The sequence below is a fragment of the Aspergillus flavus genome, chromosome 3 (genome assembly GCF_009017415.1).
Source record: "Aspergillus flavus chromosome 3, complete sequence".
NCBI lineage: Eukaryota > Fungi > Ascomycota > Eurotiomycetes > Eurotiales > Aspergillaceae > Aspergillus > Aspergillus flavus.
In genome coordinates, this window is record NC_092407.1 from 3,972,546 (window position 1) to 3,994,504 (window position 21,959).

Genomic DNA, 21,959 nt, shown 5'->3' on the forward strand with positions numbered 1-21,959 from the left:
GAGAAGCACAACTTGAGTGAGCCCACTCTCTTTCATTTAGAAGAGGACTCAGTCAATCAGGATATGGAATATCATCAAGTCACTATACCATTTGACAGAGCCGGATATGAGAATGCAGAGCAAACTCCCACCCCAACAAAACTTATCGCAAACAATTATTTCCTCAATCCTGATGGAGCATCATATAGTCAAACTAGTCCGGAGCTCGCTGTGACCTCCTATGTTGACCCAATCCTCTTGACTACATCGGGTCACCCTACCAACGCTCTGGGGTGCAATAGCACACAGACTATTTCCAACCAGGGCACCCATACCACCTATAGGGTGGAAGTCCTAGGTTTGCATGAACAAATACGAGATTTTCCAATCATAATTGGAAATGACAGGTCTGCCCGTAATCGAAGTCTCTGTAGGGGACATAAAATGATTGAGCGCAAGTAAGTACTTGACTTTTTTTATTGATTCCAGTATATACCAAGTTATACGAAATTATATGCTCTAGCACTGACAGCGAGTACCCTAGGACATATCGCTGCGAATGGGCGGGATGTGCCTATACTGGTGTCTTCAAGCGCAAGGAAGATTTGAAGCGGCATATATTTAGAATTCATGTTTCGCCGCGCTCATATCATTGCCCCGTGGTGACTTGCCGGAAGACGTTCAACAGGAATGATAATTTACAGAATCATCTAAGGCGGATACATTAGACGATATTTGTTTTGGATTGGGTATGTTATGCTCATATTTGATGATTAGGGACCGCAAAGTCTCATAGATTGCGCCTTTAGTGATAGAAATGGAAGATTATATGCCTGTTTACTGCATGTTTACAATGCAAAATGCCCGTAATTTCAGTGAATTGATGAGCACGGCATACTAAGTGGTATCCCAAAGGTCTTTTAAAGCATTGAGATGCATATATATAACTTAGGGCTTGGTGATTGGACGAAGGTGTGGGGCACGGAGTCCTCATCCACCAATCGGAAAATGGGGTATTACCACCCGGAATGTTCCATGAGAACGATTCCGAGGTAGTCCGTACGAAATAGACGCTCTTCCCCAGATTCTCGGCAACCCCGTTCATATTACTTTATCGCAAAGATAACCAGTCCATCATGTCGGCACGTCGCCATCGATCTGCAGTTGCATGTCAGCACTGCCGCCAGCGTAAAGTGCGCTGCAGCTTTACGGTTACTGGCGTACCATGTATTGGTTGTACGCAAGACGGTACCGAGTGTATTATCCCGCAAGGAAAAGCGCAAACAACGTAAGCTTTGAACGCCACGCCATGCTTAGAATACCCACGACCTTGTAAGTAGGTACAATGAGCTGAACGTGATTAGACCTCGGATCCGTCAAGTTGTACCTCATATACGCCAAAATGGTCCGGAGAACAGCCCTCGGATTGCGGAGGGGTCTCGCAGGTCGATGCCACCCCGGCCTTCTGCTTCAACAGATACGTTCACCATTGCACCAATTACCCCACAGATAGAGCGCCCCAGGTCAGTAGGGGGTACCAATGATGTCAATACTTCGCCAGAAGAGAACAGAAGTCTCGATGAGGAACGCACTGGGGCAGAGATTGCAACTGCCGCCCTAGGGAGAAACAGGAGAGCGGGCCAGGCGCCATTTTATACTGGTTTGTGCTTAAGGACTTGGGATACCCCAAACGTTGACATAACTGACTTTTGAGCAGGCGAGTCTCCGGGCTTCGGAAGTGTACTGGACTTATGCTCGCCACCACAACAACCTGTTCAACGGCATATCTTGCTTCAACCTAAAAGATCGATTCCGCTGTCTGCTGAGGACCGCGAATACCTTCAGTATAAAGGCGTCTTTAACCTACCTCGGAGTGATACGTGCGACGAGCTTCTCCGCGCATATTTCCATCACGTGCATCCTATCGTACCAGTTGTTGATGCGACCTCAGTGCTCAGCTCTTATCCCAGTGGGGAAAGTAATCAATGTAACCTCCTGTTGCTATGGAGCATGTTTTTTGTTGCAGCAAATGTATACCAAACCTCTTGGCTCAATAAGCCATTCTACTAATGCTGATTGTAGTATATATCCACCGATACATGGAAGCAGGAGGGCTACTCATCAAGAAAGGCAATGAAATACGATATGTACTCTCGTGCCACGGTAAGTATTCCGCTGGTTGTACTTCCATTGAGTACATCATTATTGATTTGACTAACTTGAGTGGTAAACCTCCAGTGTATGCATCATATCAGTGGCGAAACAGACAACACTGTTCTATTACAATCGGCTCTTCTTCTGGGATTCTACCACTCAGAGGTAGATCTGCATATGAAACCGTGGTATTGGACTGGCACCGCAATTAGTCTTTGCCAGATCATGGGTTTACATCGCTGCCCATCTTCGGCCTGGTCGGATTCCTCAATCCCCGAAAGGCAGCAGCGTCTGTGGCGTCGTCTTTGGTGGAGTTGCTTTTTTCGAGATCGTTGGCTGAGTCTTACAATGGGCAGACCCCTCAGGATCGACCTGCGTGACTGCGACACAGTAATGCCATCTTCCGTCGACATGCTGAGCGACATGACCGGATTACCAGAAGCAGTGGCCAGTGCTTACATTCCAACCGATTTGCCACGATTGGCGGACTGTTGGGTGACGATGATTCATTTGAGCAAACTCCTAGGTGACGTCCTCAGTTTAAGCTACCGGCCTCTTGGGCCTCACCCATCGCTTCAGCAGGTAGAAGCAACCGAGACAGAAATCCTACTATTTCAATTCCCGGACAACTCCGACGCAGACCGAAGTCGCCTGGCCACTTTTTATATGTATCATCTACAGTTGCACTACCAGTTCGTATTGGTCTGACCCGCATATTCGAGTGAACTTCTAATCATGACAGAGCTTTACTCATTACATTCTATCGCCCTTATATCACCAAGGTGCCAGAAGGGCTACCAGTGGCCCAGCAACAGGCGTGGCGAAGTCAAATACGAAACAAAATGGACGCCGCTGCCCTACAAACGAATTCTATTGTCGATAACCTGGCTCGTGAAAAGCTGCTAGAATTCGGCGGTCCAATGACGTACGTTCCTTGTCTCTCCTCCTACTAATGAATCTTACCACTGATTTTCATGTAGACCTCCATTACTGGTACCAGCTATGCAAGTTCATCTCCTCAACTGCAAGTCGTCCGATGGTTTTATTCGGCGACTGGGCCTTAACAAGCTGGAATTGTGTATGATGATCTTAGAGCAGATGCAGCACACATATCCATCTGCCTCCATATTTCGAGGCATCTTCCTCGGAGCTATACGTCAAGTCTTCCCTGACTATATGGTTCAACCATCCAAGCCAGGGACAGCGGCCCCTGAGTATCCTATCCTGCAGGATGCTCCTCTTGATGACCCAGCCGCGTCCATGGTGATCAGCGACGATGTCATTGGAGCACTTATGGATGAGGCGTCTACCTATAATTTCTGGGAGACATTTAGTTGGATGTAAATAGAATTACGTTGCAAGACGAAGTTGTCGTGTATCATATACGCTATAATGGCCATTCTAATCGTAACAATGTTCATTCTAATTAGATAAACGCAAATCTATTGACAAGACAAATCTCTAAGCTCTATATACAGACAAGGACAAACTCTACATAATCACAGAAGGGCAATTCCCGTGAAAGCCCGGTAGTCATCTGAATGGATCTTCTCCTTATGACTCCCATCCAAGTTGCAGCGATAAATGTTGCCGCCGAGATCGGTAAGATAGATGTGACCGTTACCGAGGTCCAGCTTCAGGCCAATCGCTTCCTTCAAATGCTTTGTCAACATCTCGTACTTCTTATCAGATTTGATCGGTACCGGAAGACCAGACTCATCCAGCTGTGCCTTGAACAGCGCGTTACCCAGCGGAACCTCACCGCGATCCGTCCAGTAGAGTGTGTTAGACTTCTCATCCAGCTCGAGATCAATCGGCTCCGGGAGGTCACCCAGCACCAGCTGAATATCGTCTCTTGAGGCTCCCGACTGTCCCTCAGGGGTGGCGATATTGGCACAGAAGATGCGACCCTTTCCGCTCTTTGAAGGCCCCTTCTGTGTCCAGTAGAACTTGCCCAGGCCAGGAGCTACAGTGATACCAACGCACCAGTCGGAAACTGCATTGTCTTTCGCATCCTTCGAGTCACTTCTGTCGACCACAGCCTCGAGATCGGATCCATCATAACCACAGCGCCAGACGCGGCATCCTTCACGGTCGCAGAAGTAGACCTTCTGCGCCTCGGCATCGATCGTTAGTTGTTTCGGAGTGTTGACTCTGCCTTGAGGGACTACCGTCTGGATACTACTGCCGTCCAGGTTGGCGGAATAGACTGCGCCATCATCCTTGCCGGGTACGCCCATGCAAGTCCAGAACATCCGGCTGGTTGTAGTGTCCACGGCAATGCCATCAGGTAGAGACTGATTCGGTACAAGGACTTTCTGGATCTTTCCATCTGAGGACAGTTTCAGTACCTCACCCGATGTGGTGGTAGGGTTGGCGGTGGAGAGTCCAATGTCCAGAACCAATAATTCCGGCGCTGTGGTCTTGTCGTCCACGATATCTTTCTTGTCTTCGACCGGAGAGTAAAGACCACCCTTAGGAGACTTATTACCCAGCTTGCCGTCATCCAGATAGTTCCGCTTCAGGAAGTCAACGGTCTTCTCTGGCGAGAGTCCGCGCTCCTGAACATAATGACCTTCAATAAAAGCAACGGTATCCAAACCAACCTCTGCAAGGACAAACATCAGTAATGCTCCAAACCCAGAAAACCGGAACCAACTCACGATCCATAGTCTTACACGGCAAATTCCGCGGCTTAATAAACATCTCAGTCCACATAGAATCAATCTCCTCAGGGACAGAAACCCCCTCGGCCAAGATGGTCAAAACCTCCCTCTTAACAGCAGCCCACAGCCTATTAAAGATAAACCCAGTAGACTGTTTCCTCGCCACATAAGGCAAGGTAGCAGCCTCCTTTGACCTCTCAACCATAAACGGGAAGACGCCCTCATCCGTATATCCATCCGTCATAAGTTCAACAATCATGCAACCCGGGGGCATATAATAATGCATATTGAGGATGCGGGCCTTAGTCGCGTCGGACACTTTCTCGATCATCTCCGACGATTTGTACGAGGATGAATTCGATGCGAGGATACAATCCTCCGGCGCGAGGGCCTCCAGTTCGGCGAATGTGGCGATCTTCAGCTCAAGCTTCTCGGGAACAGCTTCGATGACTAGCCAGGCGTTTGAGACGGCATCTTCCATATCTTGGTGTGCGGAGTATTTCCCGGGCTTTTGGCCTGTTTTCTGTGCGTATGAATCGACGTTCTCTTCGATGTATGCTAGGCCGTCGGCGCGTTGTTGTTCGCTTGGGTCGCGGATGCGGACTTCGTAGCCGGCGGAGGCCCAGATGCATCCTGTTTGGAAAATGAAACGTTAGTGCTTGGATGTACTCGCATTTTGGTTAAGTTGCATACCTATGCGACGTCCAAGTACGCCCGCACCGAGAACGACAACCGGGCGGCTGCGGTAATTCTGGGGTGGTTGCCAGGTTAACTGCATTGTGATGTATGATAGAAAGAGTAGATGCGAGTCTGTTGTAACACAATAGTAATGTATTCAATTAGAGATGTATGGAATATCCAAGTGAATGAGCCACAACTAAAGCAGGCGAGCATCCCTGTATTTGTACAAGATTCGGCATCCCGGGGCCGATCCCACTAACTTTGATAATCAAGGAAACGCTTTCATAGTACAGATCAAACACATGGTGACAGCAGTATCGGACTCCGGCCCGAGAAAAAGCCACCAAATCGGCGAGTGGTGCGGCATTAACCTGCTTCCTGCCGTGGAATTCCATCTTCGGGCCACGGAAACAGTCGCAGTGCCACTGCTATCACTGCTAAGTAAGCCCTCCTAAAAAGTCCCAAAAGCCGCGGAATAGAGCCACGCTACTAATGCAGTGCAGATCGTTTTAGCGGTCTAAGACAAGTCCCACTAAGCAAGGCTTGTTTCGGCATTGATTCGGAATGCCGAATATCCTGTGTCAGTATCCCGTGGCGTTGAGTGGAGACGGGTTGCCGAGGTTGCGTTACCTCGGAAAGACCCACTTAGGGCTGGCTGCGGAAATGAGGCATAATGGCTCTACTATGCAGTGCATACCTTCCAATCAAAGTAAGACGGTAGATAAGCATTGAATTGGAAATGTTATTTTTGGTAAGTCGAGACTTAGTATAAAGGTCTTTGTTCATGGTCCAGATTTACTAAGGTTGTTCGAATGTTTAACTATCTACATTGCTTGCGCTCAGGTTAAAAGACCTGAAATTGCCTACTATACTCTTCACCTTGTTTGTTGCTCGTTTATCATTAAGCCGGCATTGCGCCAATAGCGAATATGCAGGAATTTACTTTGCAGGACGTGGCAGCCCACAAAAGCAAAGATGACCTGTGGGTAGCCATTCATGGAAAAGGTAAGAGATCAAATCACACTTCATAAACAGCATATGTTTAACACGCACAAGTCTACGACATAACAAAATACGTACGGGATCACCCCGGAGGCGCGGACGTCCTAGTTGATGTTGCCGGAACCGATGCGACAGCTGCATACGAAGATGTCGGACACTCGGAAGACGCGGATGAAATATTGGGGACATACCTGCTTGGCACCCTGAAAGACGCTCAAGAATTCAAGAAACCTAAGACAGTGCGTTTGGTTCAGCAAACTCCCGCCAAGGCAGAGACCAATAGCAACAACAAGTCTACATCCGCCATTAAAACAGTTGTCCTTGCTTCAGGATCTCTGGGAAGTGCGCTCTTGCTCTACATATCCTCGCGCAGCAATTCGGCTCTTCGTGAAGTGCTGTCCAAAATTCCAAAGTTGTCACTGAACAGGTTACCTGAGATCCATGTGCCATCTGGGGGTGTTCTACGCGGGGGATTCTCGAGTGGCTTCGTCGCCGCCACCATACTTTGTGCAGCGATCGGCGGTGTAGTCGGGTCGAAGCTCTCCAAATTCACCCGGATTGAGTCCGGGTTTATGCGATATCCCTCGCGTATAAAATCCCGCGGTTTGAAGAAGCAGAACCCTCACCTTGCCAAGGGCTTCCTTGAGCCGAAGGATTACAAGAACCTCCCTCTTATCCGGAAAGACCAGTTAGCACCAAACGTATATCGTTTCGTCTTCGAACTCCCCGGTCCACGGGACGTCATTGGTCTTCCTATCGGCCAGCATGTTGCCATTAAAGCCAATGTCAACGGCGCCGCTGTTTCGAGATCATACACACCAACATCGAATAACCTGGATTTGGGTCGCTTGGAACTGGTCATCAAATGCTACCCGGACGGTATCCTCACGGGCCAATACCTTGCAAACCTGAAAGTGGGCGACAAGGTACAATTCCGCGGTCCTAAAGGCGCAATGAAATACCACAGTGGTCTTTGCAAAAAGATCGGAATGATTGCCGGTGGAACCGGGATTACGCCCATGTATCAACTTATTCGGGCAATCTGTGAAGACGATACCGATACTACGGAAGTTAGCCTGATCTATGCCAATCGAACCGAGGAAGACATCCTGTTGCGAAGTGAACTGGAAGCGTTTGCTCGGAAGTATCCAAAGAACTTTAAGCTCTGGTACATGCTCGATCACCCCCCAAAGAACTGGGCGTATGGTAAGGGCTATGTAACGCCGGAGGTTATGGCTGCGAAGCTACCTGGACCGGCTCCTGATACAAAGATTATGCTTTGTGGTCCACCAGGTATGGTGAATGCTTCGAAGAAGGCTTTGACTGCTGCTGGATTTCAGGCACCTGGCGCTGTGGGGAAGATGACGGATCAGATATTTTGTTTCTAGTTTTGCTTTCTTGTTGTTTTGTGTTGTTGGTTCGTTGGGTATCTTACTTCATCTTCCTTTTGTATCCCCGTTCAATAGATTTAGATAGACTTGTATAGACATTGTATATTATCAGTGAGGTTTATAAATGGTGTTAAAAGAGCATATAGTTCATATCAATGTTCGAAGTCTCTAAACACAGTCTAATGCTGAGTTATCACATATCTGCAGATCCCTGCGGGAATAACCTTATAGATGTCGTCAAGTAAAAGGCTTTTGAAAAGCTGCTGTAAAGAATATCTTACAATGAAAAGATTGATACATAAGATAGTCATTTCTGCAGATCCCATATTTAACTGATAGCCTCTGTTTTCCCTATTTGTGTTTATCTCTATGTAAGACGGTCTAATATAGGCTAAGCTTAGGCCAAGATAGCTAGGTAGTAATGCCGCATATCGCCAGCTCGATAGATATATATCGCCATGGCCGAGCCTATAAATTGTACAGCCAGCCCAGCGCTTACCAGCTATGTAGTATCCTATTCTGTAAGTCAACTCAGCCTTTCAAAGGAATCCCTAAGACTATGGAATGAAGATCGCCTAGTCATCTTCATCATTGTATAGACTCTAACCTGAGACGAGCTCAGTACATACGACCATAGGGTGTGGAGAGCAGGGCTTCCCGTCCGCTCAGCCGTACTTAAGCCACCTGTTGAACGCGGCCGACTGGAATATGTGCCCTTTGGAGGTTGCTGCTTTTGGTTGAGTGCCGCTAGGTTGTAGGGTGAGTGTGGGTGATTTGGGTGATGTTGTTGAGAGCGCGGGTGAGCTGGGTGAGCTGGGTGAGCCAGTGAGTGAGCTAGTGGGTGCGCTAGACATCCCCCTGGGATTTTTTGCGAAGTTAAATAGGGGCGCTCGACCTGGTCGTCCTTCAGTTTTTTCCCCCTTCAAGATACTCGTTTTCAAGAAACAGTTTAATGTGTGATCCTATACGGAGATCAACCATGTCACGTGATAAATCCTCATTATCCGAAGAGAAAAGGCTAGAGAAAGGTTGATGTGCTTTGTAAGCTTGGTGAATTAGGTGGTTTTACCAAAGAGTACCAGCAAGATGCAAAAAAGAAAGAGAATAAAATATATCACAAAAAGAGAGCTCCAGCTACCCATGAAAGATACAGCAGAGCTGTTAAAAATTAGAAAACGTAAGTAATCAAAATATTCTACTACTGTATCTAAGAGACATTCCTGATTTAAAGTCTAGATGGATGATGACCCAAAACGAACCTGAAGATAGGTATTTCTTAAAGCTGGAGCCTGATCCTTCCAGCCAGATCTTAAAACTCTTTTCTAAGAGCTTTATCTGTCTATGTGAAGGGTATGTGCCCTCTTAATATAGTGTGGACTGTAATTTATCCTGTTTTATTGCTGAATGGGAGAGGAAAACCTCTAGAGCTATTTTTACGGCTATCAAGAGTAATATCTATAATATATATTAGAAACATCGTACTCCCTTTCTAATATTTAAATATTTACTTATCTATTCTTTAAGTATATCCACAATATACTGACACCAAAGTATGGACTCGAATCAAAGCACAGAGAAAAATTCTATATTACAGCAACAGACCTTAATCTTCTTCTTAAACACTTATTTTCGGATGATGATCATGACTATGTTCATGAAAGGGCTCGCTTTCAAGATGCTTTTGCTCTATCACTGTTTTCGGCTTCTGGAGCAAGAGCCGGGCATAGTCACTTAGAAACGACAACATGGCGTAAATCATCCTCTACAGCAGGGATGCTACGGCTTTATACACTTGGGCTTCTCGCGCCAAGTTTAAGCGAGAACTTGATAAACCAATAAGAGGGCAGCGATAGCAGACATTCATGTTATACAAAAGCAGGCACTGAAGAGCTGTCCCACATTTGAGGGAGTAGAAGCTTGGTTCGTTAGATTCCATTACCTAGGATGTACATAAACAGCAACACTAGAGAACTTGATGGCAGTCCAGAATAAATATTATAGAATGACAGAAAGGCTATAAGCAAGCACTTAGGTCACGTATCGAGCGAATCCAACCGCAGTAACAACGGGTTCCGACCTTTCTATAAAAGCATTCCGTTTCCTGTCTGGCGTTTTGGGGCAGAAACAAGTCCGCCATGATTAAAGAACAATTTCCATCCCTCCTGCAATGAGCGTGAACATGAGAGTTTGTCAAGCCTCTTTTTCTCTTTCGACTGTCACATCGATCATGTCACGAACATGTGCCGGAGTTAATTTGGTAGTACCTTGCCTGTTTCGCTCAGTGACTTCGATATTATGAATATAGAGAGAGCGTAGGGACTTAGCGTTGCTTTGTAGAAAGCTCTCTACAAAGACCAGTTCTTTACAGATTGAGCGCAAATCCAGCTCACGTAAGTTCAGACTTACGCCAGACAATAAAGCCAAGTCACTTTTGACAAGCCGTAGGCCCGGGGCGTGCCTTACTAGCTTAGTGAGAAGAATCGTCAAAGAGCTCTAAAGTGGGCTTCCTGACGGAGGATCCTCGGGAAGTGTGAGGTAGGTGAGCTGAATCTCCTGGAGAGGAACGCCGCGACCCTTTAGAGCAGCCAGCGCTATCTGGATATGGTACTCATATGACTTCTGCTCTGTCATATCCCTCAGTTCTTGGTAATCCCCCTCCCAGTGCTCGTCGCCCTGTATTTGACGAAATACGAACACCAGTTCCCTTAAGTTAGAGAGCCGCCGAAAAGTGAGATTTATCATAGTCGAATCCCTTCCCGCCTCTATGATCTCTTGCTGCTGGGCACATATCCGTCGTATCGTCTTATAAACGAGCGTGTATGAAGGATGGTCGCCTGGGAGGTATACCACTTTGTCCCAATCCTCACGGTAGTGGACATCATCATAGCCTTAGCATATTTCGACAAAATCGGCAGGAGTGAGAATGTCCGTTTTAAAAACCTCATAATTTCGTATCTCTGGCTTGAGGTTATCCTTTTCCAAGAATGATTCGCGAAGGGGACACATACCAGGCTTGAGCAACTTTGGGACGACGTACTCGAAGGAGACGATACGCGGAAAACAAGCCGATGAAACTATACAGGCAGTGAGGGTTTTATCTACTGCATCAGCCCCTGCCCCTAAGCGCGCCTTATCTAGATGTTCTGCTTATGGCATACAGTGCCACAAAATTACGCAGTGTCTGATAGAACTACTCATTTCTCCACAACAACTATTTTCCACTGCTGGGTTCAGGAGAGTGCCGGAGATGGAAGCCTGCTCACTCACTCTGGTGAGCTAGTGCATAGTCTCAACACTAGATTTCGCGTCGGTGTGCTTCGGTGGTCACATAGATGTGACGGGTAGCATGGTCCACCACAGTGCATGTAGCGAGGATCTGATGAAGCGAGGTTTGGCAGGCAATTAAACCACTGTTAGACGTCTGCCTTGGTTGATGAGAAATCCAACGAGCGGTTAGACACCCACGCATGGTGCATAGCTCCACCGCTTTGCATCCTGTAGCTAGCATTTCAGGTAATCATGAGACTCAGTTTCCAAACTTCCATTTGAACACAAGTCTCAGAATTTTCAGTTAGCAAAGTGCTCAACGTGGAACTCGATTCAACCCGAGCTTTTCCGACAGGGTCATCGTTGACCTTGATAGTATGGCAGCTAATGCAGTTCTAGAATCTCGAACACTGCTGCAATTCTCAGCTGAACACATTGCGCTGAGCTTTACCCCACTATCTTTACTCGGTCCGACCCTATATCAAATTGCTATCTTTCTCGACTTTTGTGGTACTTTGCTTTATCATGTGCAGCTCTTTTATGCATTACGTGGCCGAATCATACTCGATTCAACCTAAGCTTTTCCGACAGGGTCATCGTTGACCTTGATAGTATGGCAGCTAATGCAGTTCTAGAATCTCGAACACTGCTGCAATTCTCAGCTGAACACGTTGCGCTGAGCTTTACCCCACTATCTTTACTTAGTCCAACTCCACACTAAATTGCTATCTTTCCTGATTTTTATAGTGCTTTACTTTATCACATACAGCTCTTTTATACATTACGTGGCCGAATTATACTCGATTCAATCTAAGCTTTTCTAAAAGGGTCATCGTTGAAGTTAATGGTATGGCAGCTAATGTAGTTCTAGAATTCCCAATACTGCTGCAATTCTCAGCTGAACACGTTGCGCTGAGCTTTACCCCACTATCTTCACTTGGTCCAACTCCACACTAAATTGCTATCTTTCCCGATTTTTATAGTGCTTTGCTTCATCATATGCAGCCCTTTTGTGCATTACGTGGCCGAATCATACTCGATTCCTCCTATAGCCTTGTCACATATCTCCAAGTCTTACTATTGACGCATCCACTTTAAACTTTAAGGTGTTGCCCCTCTCAGTAACTTGGAGAGCATGGTAGAAGCCTTTCCCGTTCTTCATGACATCCCTTTTACATTGTAAAACAGGATAGGGGCCATTTGGAGGTCGCTATTTCTAGACTAGAGACAGTCTAGGGAGGAAAAAATTTTTTCATTTCCCTACTGGAAATCGCAATGTCGATCCTAAAATTGTGTGGTGTGTGGTGTATGTGACCAAAATCTTGCAGGGAGGGTTGCACTTGGATTGTACCAATCATACCTTTCCGCTTCAGGCAGACATGCAGTTGTTCAGACCGAGAGGGCAACTGCACGCTATTTCCCACAATGGCAACTCTTTCCACAGAGCATCCACTTGAGAGGGACATACTGCGAGTGTCCGAGCTCAAGAGAACGAATATTTAAGCAGAGTCTCGTTCAGGTGAATGGAAATTTCTCATTTCTCAAAACAGCCATACCTCATCATAAGCCATAGCTTCTTTCCTCACCTTTCAAGCATATCCTTTGTCCTAGAATCTTTTCAGGAATCTACAGTCATTGTCATGTCGTGGTACGAGATTGGCAATAAGAACGGCTACAACGAGGGCTACTACGCTGGGAGAGAGGCGGCGCTGAAGGAGCTCAAAAACCAGGAAGGAATCGACAAGACCAAGCGGGCTTGTTTGGACGAGTTACTGCACCGGGATCCGCAGGTTAGAATTTATTTAAGAGTCATGGATTTACTGGTTATTCAAACAAATCAACTGACACAGATCACAGAATACATACTACTCTTCGAACGTTATTCGAGACTTTCTCGCTGATTTCTATAAGGCGGTATGTTCAACCCTTGTCATAAACAACGCTGGGGCTGTTCAAACTTACTAAATCCGACGAATTTGTCTAGGACTTCGACCGTGACGGTAAGATATAAATATGACAGTGAAAATACAACATTGAAAGCTGACCGCACCTTCAGGACACATTACCTTGCAAGAACTATGCCAACAATGGAGACCTAATGATGAGGAAACTTTCAAGAAACTTGAAGCCAGGTTTAAAGAAGCGGAGGTGACTGGGGACCAGAAGTTAAGCCTTGCTGGTAAGAACAACTCCGTATTATCATCTGACAGGAATTCTAACCTGATGAATAGAATTTTTCATCATCGGCTTTCTTGGAGATGACCGCAAAAATGGTTACAAGGTTGCCAAGAAGGTCGACTCGTAAATGACTCTGTATGAGGTGCTTCGCGAGGGATCAGAGAAAAAAAGTTATCTGCAGAAAGTTTGAATCCTTCTTGTACCTCCCGCAAAGCTAGTTCGACAACATGGTGAGGGTAAAGAAGATCAAAGCATTTGTCAATTATACTGCAAGTAATATCTGTCCCGATATGATGACTATACGGAGACCACCGATTATTCGTGGATGAGATTCAATATCGAAGTGTTTTTAGTCTAATCCTTCATATTTGGCTATGCTATGCGCTTGGTTTGCATTCGAGTAAAGAGCTGTTTACTACAGAGTCATAGAATCCCCAAGGAGAGAATTAGATAAATAATGAGTACGTAGAATTGACCAAGTTTGAAAGGCACACAGCACAAAGCTGTGTAGGTACTGAGAACGCACGGTACCACTTTATAGATAAGCGTACAAGTAACCTACATATGTATCTTAAAGCGACGACTGTAAAATTAAATGATTTGATATACGCTGTCCCAGTCTCTTTCGGTGTGTTTATTAATCAAAGACAGTAAAACAAACCAGGCGTTTGCTGTTGGCTCCACGGTCAAGGCCTACCCCAACTTATGCTATCTTGGCTGATCTGGCTGTCGGACGAAGATAGTTACAGAGTGTAAATATTTATTAATTTGGTTGGTGGAATAATTCTTTCATCTACCTAATAACTCAGGTGGATTTTGACTTCCTTATTTGGATGTCTGATAAAAGCCTTTCCGACCATCCCATTACAGCCTTTCCTGACACCAGAAATCTCTTAATCGCTGTTAATTGTGAGGATCAATCAGACTTAAGGTGCCTATGGCAAATTATTTTACAACTAAAGCCTATTATGATGACGATGAAAGACACAGCATGACACGAGACCTATACAGCGGGAGGGCAGGTGCTAACACGCAAGAGAAACATAAAGCTATACTTACTTTAATCAAGTGGTAGCCATAAACCTCCAAGGCGTCCTTATCCTCAGTCTCTTAATACCATTGTCTGAGACTCTGCCAAGTTGATTTAATTGCACTAGATTCTTATCTTCCCCTTCCAAGATAGCGACTCACCTCAGAATATCTGTACATAACCGCAGTATATTCTTTGGCTGACAACGCACTTCACCTTCTCTCAGCCCTTAACACTGGCTATAATAATCTTGATTGTCTTGTCTACTTCCTTGAAGACACTCTCGAGGACGTTAAGACTGCCATGAATCTTATGAGAAACTATTAAGTGTTGTGCTGAGTTTTCAGGGAAGATAGCTGGGTAGTATAGGAATCCCTATCCTTGGGATGTTCAGGGCTGCTTACCTTCCTTGATAAACAGGGGAGTGTTTTTCTTCAAATGCCATCTTCAGGGCCTAATTTATTTTTCTATTTCAAGTTCATCAATAAGAATACTCCTTCACCCATCTTTCTACTATCTATGTAGTAGCTATTAACTCTCAACTGCTGACCATCTTATAAGCTATCCAATCCCCAAGGTCTACATAGGTAGGAACTATCTCTCTGCATTTATTCAGTATGTACTTTGGATTCTATATCTAGTTTACTACATCAATTACGGTCTGTTCAACTTGAACTGACGCCTTCCCATTCGAGCTAGAGTACGGGGAAACCTAATCAACATTGTAATAAGGGGAAAACCCGGACCAAGGCGAAACGGATGAAACCAAACCACCATAGCATTAAGATATTCAATGTCTTACCCGACAACTCAACCAACCACGTGGAGAATCTCATTTCACTGTCACATTTTAAGCGCTGCAAGCCCAAAAGGGTGAGAGAGTAGGGGGAACTTACTGGTCCAACGTCATCAACATAGTCGCTTCTACCATCACCCCCATCATAGCATTGATATTTAGGCATTCTCTCAAAACCAAGTTCGTCTGACGTCCCCTTCCGACAGTAGAGGAGAACGTTGTTGATGTGCCAATCGTCTAGCGGATATCCCTCGCTACGTAAAACGTCCTTTATCTGATCCCTGTAGTTTCCTGGTAATTTGTAAGACAGGTTTGCCAGAACCAGATATAAAAATTGTGAGGAAAGGAATCTTTAACTAGCTCAAGTACGTACCGACAGTCAGAAGGGTCTTTCCACAATAGTAAATATGGGCGGTGCAGTAGGCCTTTGGATGATATTCACCCCAGTCATAGTATCTCGCTGTAACTGAAGAAATCAGCACAGTGAGCAGGCCCAATGAGACTGGCAGCTGCATCTTCGTAATTGTAGAGGAAATTGCACTTTAGAATTGAGGTTTGCGAGTGTTGTTGGATGTTTGATCTCCTTGTGCGGGTAGAGGTAGCAATATATACCCACGGCTACCATCATCTACAGAGCGCGGAAATCGATCATGCCAGGCCTCTAAGGAAATAGAAAGAAGACAATGCGCTCTTGGTGTTTGTCTGCCATGGCCGTGGCGTTCCATCCATCCCCAGCCTACTCGACATGGGATTCTAATCGACTCACCACCATACTCCAGGCAGGAGGGACTCTACAGAATGCAAGCATGTTTTCTCTTGTTCCCTTTGCGGCCATGCCGGTCGCATGAAACATACCCAGTCAGCGGCCTCCACGGACAATGTCCAAGTGTTCTGAAGACCATCACCAGCCAGCCATAGGCGCCTCTTTAATATCGACGTTGTAGCCCGCGTGGTAATAAGGTCGCTCAGCTCGCCGTGGCTTTCAAACATATATACTCATACGAACCATAGCCCCTCGAATCAGGCTAAGGATACTGCTGGGAGCCCTAATGTGCGAATGATGACTGCATTAGCCTCCTTGGCAATGCGACGCTATCATCCATTCTAGATTTAGACACAGCCACTTGTTCTTCGTGAGTTTCAGACCGCACGAGCCTCTTCGGGCCTCCCCGAGCGCGAACACACTGTCATGGTGCCCCCTTCCATCCCATGCCCATGTTCCCTTCAAGGAACACGTGAGTCTCTCAAATATACTTACATAAAATCTGCTCCATGTAGCTTGGAATCTGGGAACCGGGGGAATCTAAACCCAAGACATCAATGGGAACAGTCCGGGTGACAAGCAAGAATAGAGGGGTAGGGAACTGTCTGGCTCTATTTTAGAACAAGAGCTAAGTCAAATGTGATCCGAGCATGCAGGGAACAGCTCTGCTACCTTTCCGACTAAGGTATAGACACAGAATAGTTGGCTGGATGGCAAGCTGAGAGGGTTGACAACCCACAGCAAGGCGGGGTACATTGGGCACTGAAGGTACTCGAAGCAGTACTCAAACAGGCATGGTGGCTCTCGAACGTAGTTTGACCAGCTGAAAGATGAGACCTGCGAGGTAGTTTAATCACTAGTGTCGCTCGTGCAGAACTTGACAGGACGTTGAAGAGTAACAAATCTGATTTTGATTGGACTTGTTCGCGGGCTGAGCGAATGGTTCGTTGGCGGCGCTCCGGCAATTCCGACGTGTTAGTCTAGAAAATTAAGCGTAGTCGAGGGCTGGCTGGAGCCAATGTTGCCAAGCATGTCAGTGACATGGGTCTAGATCTTCTTTGCTGAACATAATTCGAAATAGCAAACAAATAAGGGCTGCTCAAGAGTATAATCCCATTGTCCAGCAGTACTAAATTCTCGAGGCTGGCTTAGTATCTCGTCTCTGAATACCTGTGGTCTGGATGATTTTTCTAAACTATCTATATTGAATCCATCTTATTACCTGCTTGCACAACTTAATGAAAACAGTTGGTTGACTTTTTATCGTACGATTTCATCCAGACGAGTAGTTTGCTCTCACAGCGGGATTCCCCCATATAAGAGGCATATGGAATGATTCCATGCCCAGAATCTATCTTTCAGGTTCTGTAAAGGATAATAGAGATAAATATCCATAGGTAATGGCTACAATTTCTGTACCTATCTGAATAGGTCTGTGTGTTATTATCTTTTGCATAACCCCGGAGCGTTTCCCGCCTCAAATTTAGTGGATATTAGAGCTCCTCTGTATACTACGAGTACCTATCGGCTTACTCTACTCTTGTAGTCGATCGACAGGGGTTTGAAAGCGAACAAAAGTGAATGTTCAACGTTTGCTTGCATGCGATTGGATCCCAGATCCAGTTGAGCACCATAGCTGTGACTATAACACCTTCCGAAGCCCCATTCTCATCACGAACGCAGATATAAATCTTCACAACTACTTGCCAAAATCTCTGGCTTTGTACTTCATGAGTGTAGTATCACCTTTAGTATTAGTAGCACTGGTGATATTCTGGAACATGCTGGTAAGTTTGCACTTTTTTATTGGTAAAGGGGTAAGTCCTAGCACAACTACTTATAGAATAACGTTTATCTGTTTATACATGTCTTCCTAATGCTATTATATCATCTTACATCCTTGAGCACTGCAGAATATTATATATGAACTAAGTTTGGAAGACTATGGCCGATGGTTGAAAAGCCTTACTGTTTCAATATCGCATCATCTTGATCAAGAGTACATAATACCTATTAAGATCAGTATGCAAGCAGGGAGATACCCCCTTTTTCGAGTAAATCAATATAGTAGTTAGAAATGACTCAACTACGTATCGTGGAAGTCGGAAGTCGGAAGTCGGAACTCTGAAGGCATTGATAAGGATTTTTCCGACTCCAGTCCGTTAGTCTAGCCTCATAGGTAAAGTACATTGACACGTTGAAAGCCCGCATTTAATTTCTGAGAAAATACCTTCCGTGCCGACGTGATCTTCTCGATTATGGTACATTATCTTTGAAACAGTTGGGATTCCGAGGTAAGACTACCGAGCAGCTGGACGGGATACGTTAGCAGCCAATCGGAAAACAATACAGACCTAACACGCCCCACTAGCCGAGGAAAAGCGATATCGGACCCACCACCCGCTTGAATCTGTGGGTCGGCATGCCGAGTCAGTAGAGCTAGGACTTCCCGAGTAATTCTAGAAGGGGTCATACTCCGCTGGCCAGTCATAGTAGGATTGATTATATTTATATATAGATAGTATGATCGCGCTTTTGAATATACTTGATCCTGCATAGCACTCCAGTTAATTTGAATCTATAATCAACTTCACTATACTTCCAATGCCTATACGACAGTTCTATCTCCTGGGGGAGCCAGTCTCCTCTGCGAGGGAGATTGAGATCGAGTCTTCTCTCGATATTGCGGGACTTCAGCATCTGATCGCTGCTCACTTCGCGATTGTCGAGCCTAGTGGTTAGTCACTATACCGTTTTCACCGTTTCTGTAACGATTTGCTCACACCAAACAGGCATCGGTTTCCAAGCCAACGACAACACGTTGAATGACATACCCGAAATCACTTCAAGCAACGGCCCGGTAGCAATCACAATCGACGGGAAAGAAGTCCGCGAACCACCTGGTCCCAAGGGTCTACCCATCGTTGGCAACTTCTTCGAAGTATACCCCGACCATCTAGGAAACCACCAACGTCTCTTCGAGCAATACGGCCCAATCATCAAGACCACTAGTCTCGGGCGTACAACATACCAAACCAACGATCCAGTCTTGTCATCCATTGTATTTGCTGAGTCTGATTTCTTCACCAAAAAGATCAACGAGGCACATCCCCTCTACGCACTTAAGCAGCCCAGCGCCGGTGTTTTCCTAGGCGACACCGAGACGCCAGAATGGAAGGTCGCGCACAAGTTCTTGCCTCCGGCTCTTGGCCCCAAGGCCGTCCGTCACTACGCGCCTACCATGCAGGAGACGGTCGAGGATGCCTTTAAGGTATTCGATGAGTTTGATAAGCAGGGCGAGGCGTGGAATGTTTACCAGTATATGTTGAAGCTGGGATCCCAGGCTGTTGGGAAACTTACGCTGGGTCTTGACTTTCAACATTTTACTTCTCCCGATGCTAATCTGCACGAGATGGTCAATCTGATTGCTGAGTTACTCTCGCTCAACAAGAAGGTCACGTCCAAGGGTGACTGGTACGCCAAGTTGCCTTTCGGGGACCCACAGAAACTCAAGCAGATCAAAGTGCGCATTATAGAGATGGTCGAGGAATCTATTCGGTCGGCTGAGCGGGGAGGTGTCGTCGACCTCCCTCTCCAGGATGCGGCATTGCAGGCTTCTAACATGGTCGGTAAGTAGATCTCTCTCTTTGCGGTAGAAACCACGTTGTTGTTCATTCCACTTACCATGCACAGATTATGCGGTACGTGCCACCGATAACAAAGGCGAGAAGCTACCGAAGACAAGTCTTGTCTGGGCTCTTACCGTCGCAACTGGGGCTGGCTTCACAACCACCAGTTCCCTTCTTTCATGGCTTATTTACGGTCTTGTCACGTATCCCGATATGCAAGAAAGGCTTCTACAGGAACTGATCGACCATGACATCGACGAGAATACCCAACTTACAGCCGACATCACCGACCGTCTTACCTTCCTCGACAAGTATATCAAGGAGACACAACGTCGCCACAACCCAAGTTTCCAGCCGGGTCGAACAGCAAAGGTTGACCTCATTTTGCCGGGAGGGTACAAGATTCCCCAGGACTCGGTTATTATTCCCGCACTGCACCACATCCACAACAACCCCGAACTCTGGGATAACCCTCAAAAGTTTAATCCCGATAGATGGGATACCGAGGAGGTGAAGAATAGACACAAGGCTGCGTACATACCTTTTGCCATGGGGCCGCGGATGTGTATTGGGTTCAACTTTGCCCTGCAGGAAATTAAGGTCTTCCTTCCTAAGCTGATTTACCGGTACAAGTTTACTCGCGAGGGAGATGGCCACATTGAGTACGACCCCATGTTCCAGTTGATTCGGCCGAATAACTTGTATGTTCGGGCAGAGAGGAGAGTTAAGTGGCCACCGAAGACGGAGAACTAAGCCTGTTCTCACCAGAGAACATAGACGGCAGCTATAAGGATGATAGATCGGCGTCATATCTTGTATGTATATAGTCACATGTGTTTCTTCGATAGAATAGACAGCTTTGTTTTAGCTTCCTCGTTTGATTCTGAGCAGATAATATCGGTATATACTGTATCCTAATGATCAAAGGGGTTTAAACTGCCTTCATCCGAAGCTACCCCCTCAAATCATTGCACAGCCATTCATACAAGAATGAAACTTTGAGACTTCGGGGAAGCATTGGCCCAGATGCGTAGAAAGGCTCGCCCGAGTGCGATACGGGTACTGACACCATCTCTGGTGTCAACAATCATCAGGTCGACCACCGAGCCGATGAAGTGAGATTGGAACTTCATGGGCACCCCTTCACAGTCATAGCAGCAGACCTCGTTGACCTCATGACCATCAAAGCCCGTAAGACAAATAGCCCCAAGCGAAAGAGCCAAAGCATCGAAGAAAATCTCGGGGCTCGGATTTTGAAGATCAAAGAGCCTCCCATAGGCTATTGTCCTCGGGAATAACCAGCCTATAGAATCACCCAACTCAGTCTGCAGCTCCATAGTTCCATTAGGGAAGTATCCACGCGATTGATGTGACAACACTGCTCGGACGCGTAGAGACTGGGTGTAAATATAAGCCATACCAGCTTTTCCTATGTGTTCAAATCTTTTGGAGATATGATTGATTAGGAGATCGTGCTGCGCGTGATCGGGATGGAGTAAAACAAGCGCGTCGTTGAAAAAGTCATCGTATGATGGCCAGAGTTTGTGAAGCAATTCATCATACTGCTTCCATGTCCGGTCGGTTTCTAACTCGGGGTGGGGATCGCCTGGGTAACATCCAGCTTTGTATGCCATCACTGCAGAGAGCAGAGTACTAGATCTTGTTAGAAAAGATGGACCACTCCCTCCAGACTGATATCGAATGATCCGGGGCTTCCCAGTGTCGACGTCTGGAACCGCCCACATGGCCAATGGCCCAGCAAAATGATCTTTCAATCTAAGGATGGCTCCAGATTTAGGATACAGCAACTCAACCTCGCCTTGTGTTGCTGCCCATGACCATGACGGGAATATATTCTGTCGTCCATCTCTATGAAAGTATTGGCCACTCTGAGTCCTCCAAGGCAATGCCACGTAGAAGCCGCTGAACGGTAGGCCAAAGAATACTCGGAACCGAACATTGTATGCAGGATACCCGGAAAAGCGTATAAGATATCTGATTGGAACGTTAGTTCTCTTTTTGTGTAGGCCTCGAACGGTAATTCTCATGAGGTTGCAAGAATTCACCGAGGACAGGGTCTTCACCATCAGACAATTCTTTTCTTTATCAATCACCAATTCAATCACGACTCTATACTTTGGACCCAAGAATCTAATATCCAGAAATACAAACAAGTCTACAGTGAAATCCGGTTCAATCTTACGGTCCAAGTGAACGGGCTGCACCAACATACGGCACATCTCGCAATACAGCGACCGTTTTCGCAACTCACCAACAGTACCAAGTTGAAACTGCAAGCACCGAGGATGAGATGGATTCTCCGACAAGAATGGCCCAAGATAACATCGTACGATATGCCTCAGCCTCAGATGTCTGCACACCATACAGAGTGACCCCGCACATGTACTTGGACAGGTGGGACA

The 21,959-nt window shown here is 46.2% G+C and overlaps 7 protein-coding genes across 7 annotated transcripts; 4 read left to right on the top strand and 3 right to left on the bottom strand.

Moving 5' to 3' along the window:
• Positions 1-993: 993 nt before the first annotated feature.
• F9C07_2282466 (C6 transcription factor) lies at positions 994-3,587 on the top strand. The gene is made up of 7 exons (XM_071510560.1): positions 994-1,267; positions 1,344-1,639; positions 1,697-2,010; positions 2,062-2,142; positions 2,218-2,825; positions 2,876-3,058; positions 3,114-3,587. The coding sequence occupies exons 1-7, from the start codon at positions 1,116-1,118 to the stop codon at positions 3,475-3,477; spliced, it is 1,998 nt and encodes a 665-aa protein (XP_071365219.1). The 5' UTR covers positions 994-1,115; the 3' UTR covers positions 3,478-3,587.
• Positions 3,588-5,928, bottom strand: F9C07_2153173 (3-hydroxyacyl-CoA dehydrogenase). Its single transcript, XM_041291287.2, has 3 exons — positions 5,493-5,928; positions 4,797-5,432; positions 3,588-4,741 (listed from the first exon to the last, which is right to left on the bottom strand). Exons 1-3 carry the CDS (start codon positions 5,575-5,577, stop codon positions 3,633-3,635), a joined length of 1,830 nt encoding a protein of 609 aa, XP_041145111.1. The 5' UTR covers positions 5,578-5,928; the 3' UTR covers positions 3,588-3,632.
• A 116-nt stretch (positions 5,929-6,044) lies between these two features.
• F9C07_2221015 (cytochrome B5) lies at positions 6,045-8,011 on the top strand (the record flags this gene model as incomplete). Its single annotated transcript, XM_041291274.2, has 3 exons — positions 6,045-6,060; positions 6,405-6,485; positions 6,537-8,011. The coding sequence occupies 3 exons, from the start codon at positions 6,045-6,047 to the stop codon at positions 7,868-7,870; spliced, it is 1,431 nt and encodes a 476-aa protein (XP_041145112.2). The 3' UTR covers positions 7,871-8,011.
• A 4,587-nt stretch (positions 8,012-12,598) lies between these two features.
• Positions 12,599-14,098, top strand: F9C07_2282470 (uncharacterized protein). The gene is made up of 5 exons (XM_041291288.2): positions 12,599-12,930; positions 12,998-13,054; positions 13,125-13,140; positions 13,197-13,319; positions 13,372-14,098. Exons 1-5 carry the CDS (start codon positions 12,664-12,666, stop codon positions 13,443-13,445), a joined length of 537 nt encoding a protein of 178 aa, XP_041145113.2. The 5' UTR covers positions 12,599-12,663; the 3' UTR covers positions 13,446-14,098.
• An 887-nt stretch (positions 14,099-14,985) lies between these two features.
• Positions 14,986-15,804, bottom strand: F9C07_2282471 (uncharacterized protein; the record flags this gene model as incomplete). Its single annotated transcript, XM_071510561.1, has 3 exons — positions 15,518-15,804; positions 15,245-15,435; positions 14,986-15,060 (listed from the first exon to the last, which is right to left on the bottom strand). The coding sequence occupies exons 1-3, from the start codon at positions 15,657-15,659 to the stop codon at positions 14,986-14,988; spliced, it is 408 nt and encodes a 135-aa protein (XP_071365220.1). The 5' UTR covers positions 15,660-15,804.
• A 2,707-nt stretch (positions 15,805-18,511) lies between these two features.
• F9C07_7400 (putative cytochrome P450 monooxygenase) lies at positions 18,512-20,289 on the top strand (the record flags this gene model as incomplete). Its single annotated transcript, XM_041291289.1, has 3 exons — positions 18,512-18,644; positions 18,700-19,536; positions 19,601-20,289. 3 exons carry the CDS (start codon positions 18,512-18,514, stop codon positions 20,287-20,289), a joined length of 1,659 nt encoding a protein of 552 aa, XP_041145114.1.
• A 227-nt stretch (positions 20,290-20,516) lies between these two features.
• F9C07_2066352 (uncharacterized protein) lies at positions 20,517-21,776 on the bottom strand (the record flags this gene model as incomplete). The annotated part of the gene is made up of 1 exon (XM_041285495.2): positions 20,517-21,776. The coding sequence occupies one exon, from the start codon at positions 21,774-21,776 to the stop codon at positions 20,517-20,519; it is 1,260 nt and encodes a 419-aa protein (XP_041145115.2).
• Positions 21,777-21,959: the final 183 nt, after the last annotated feature.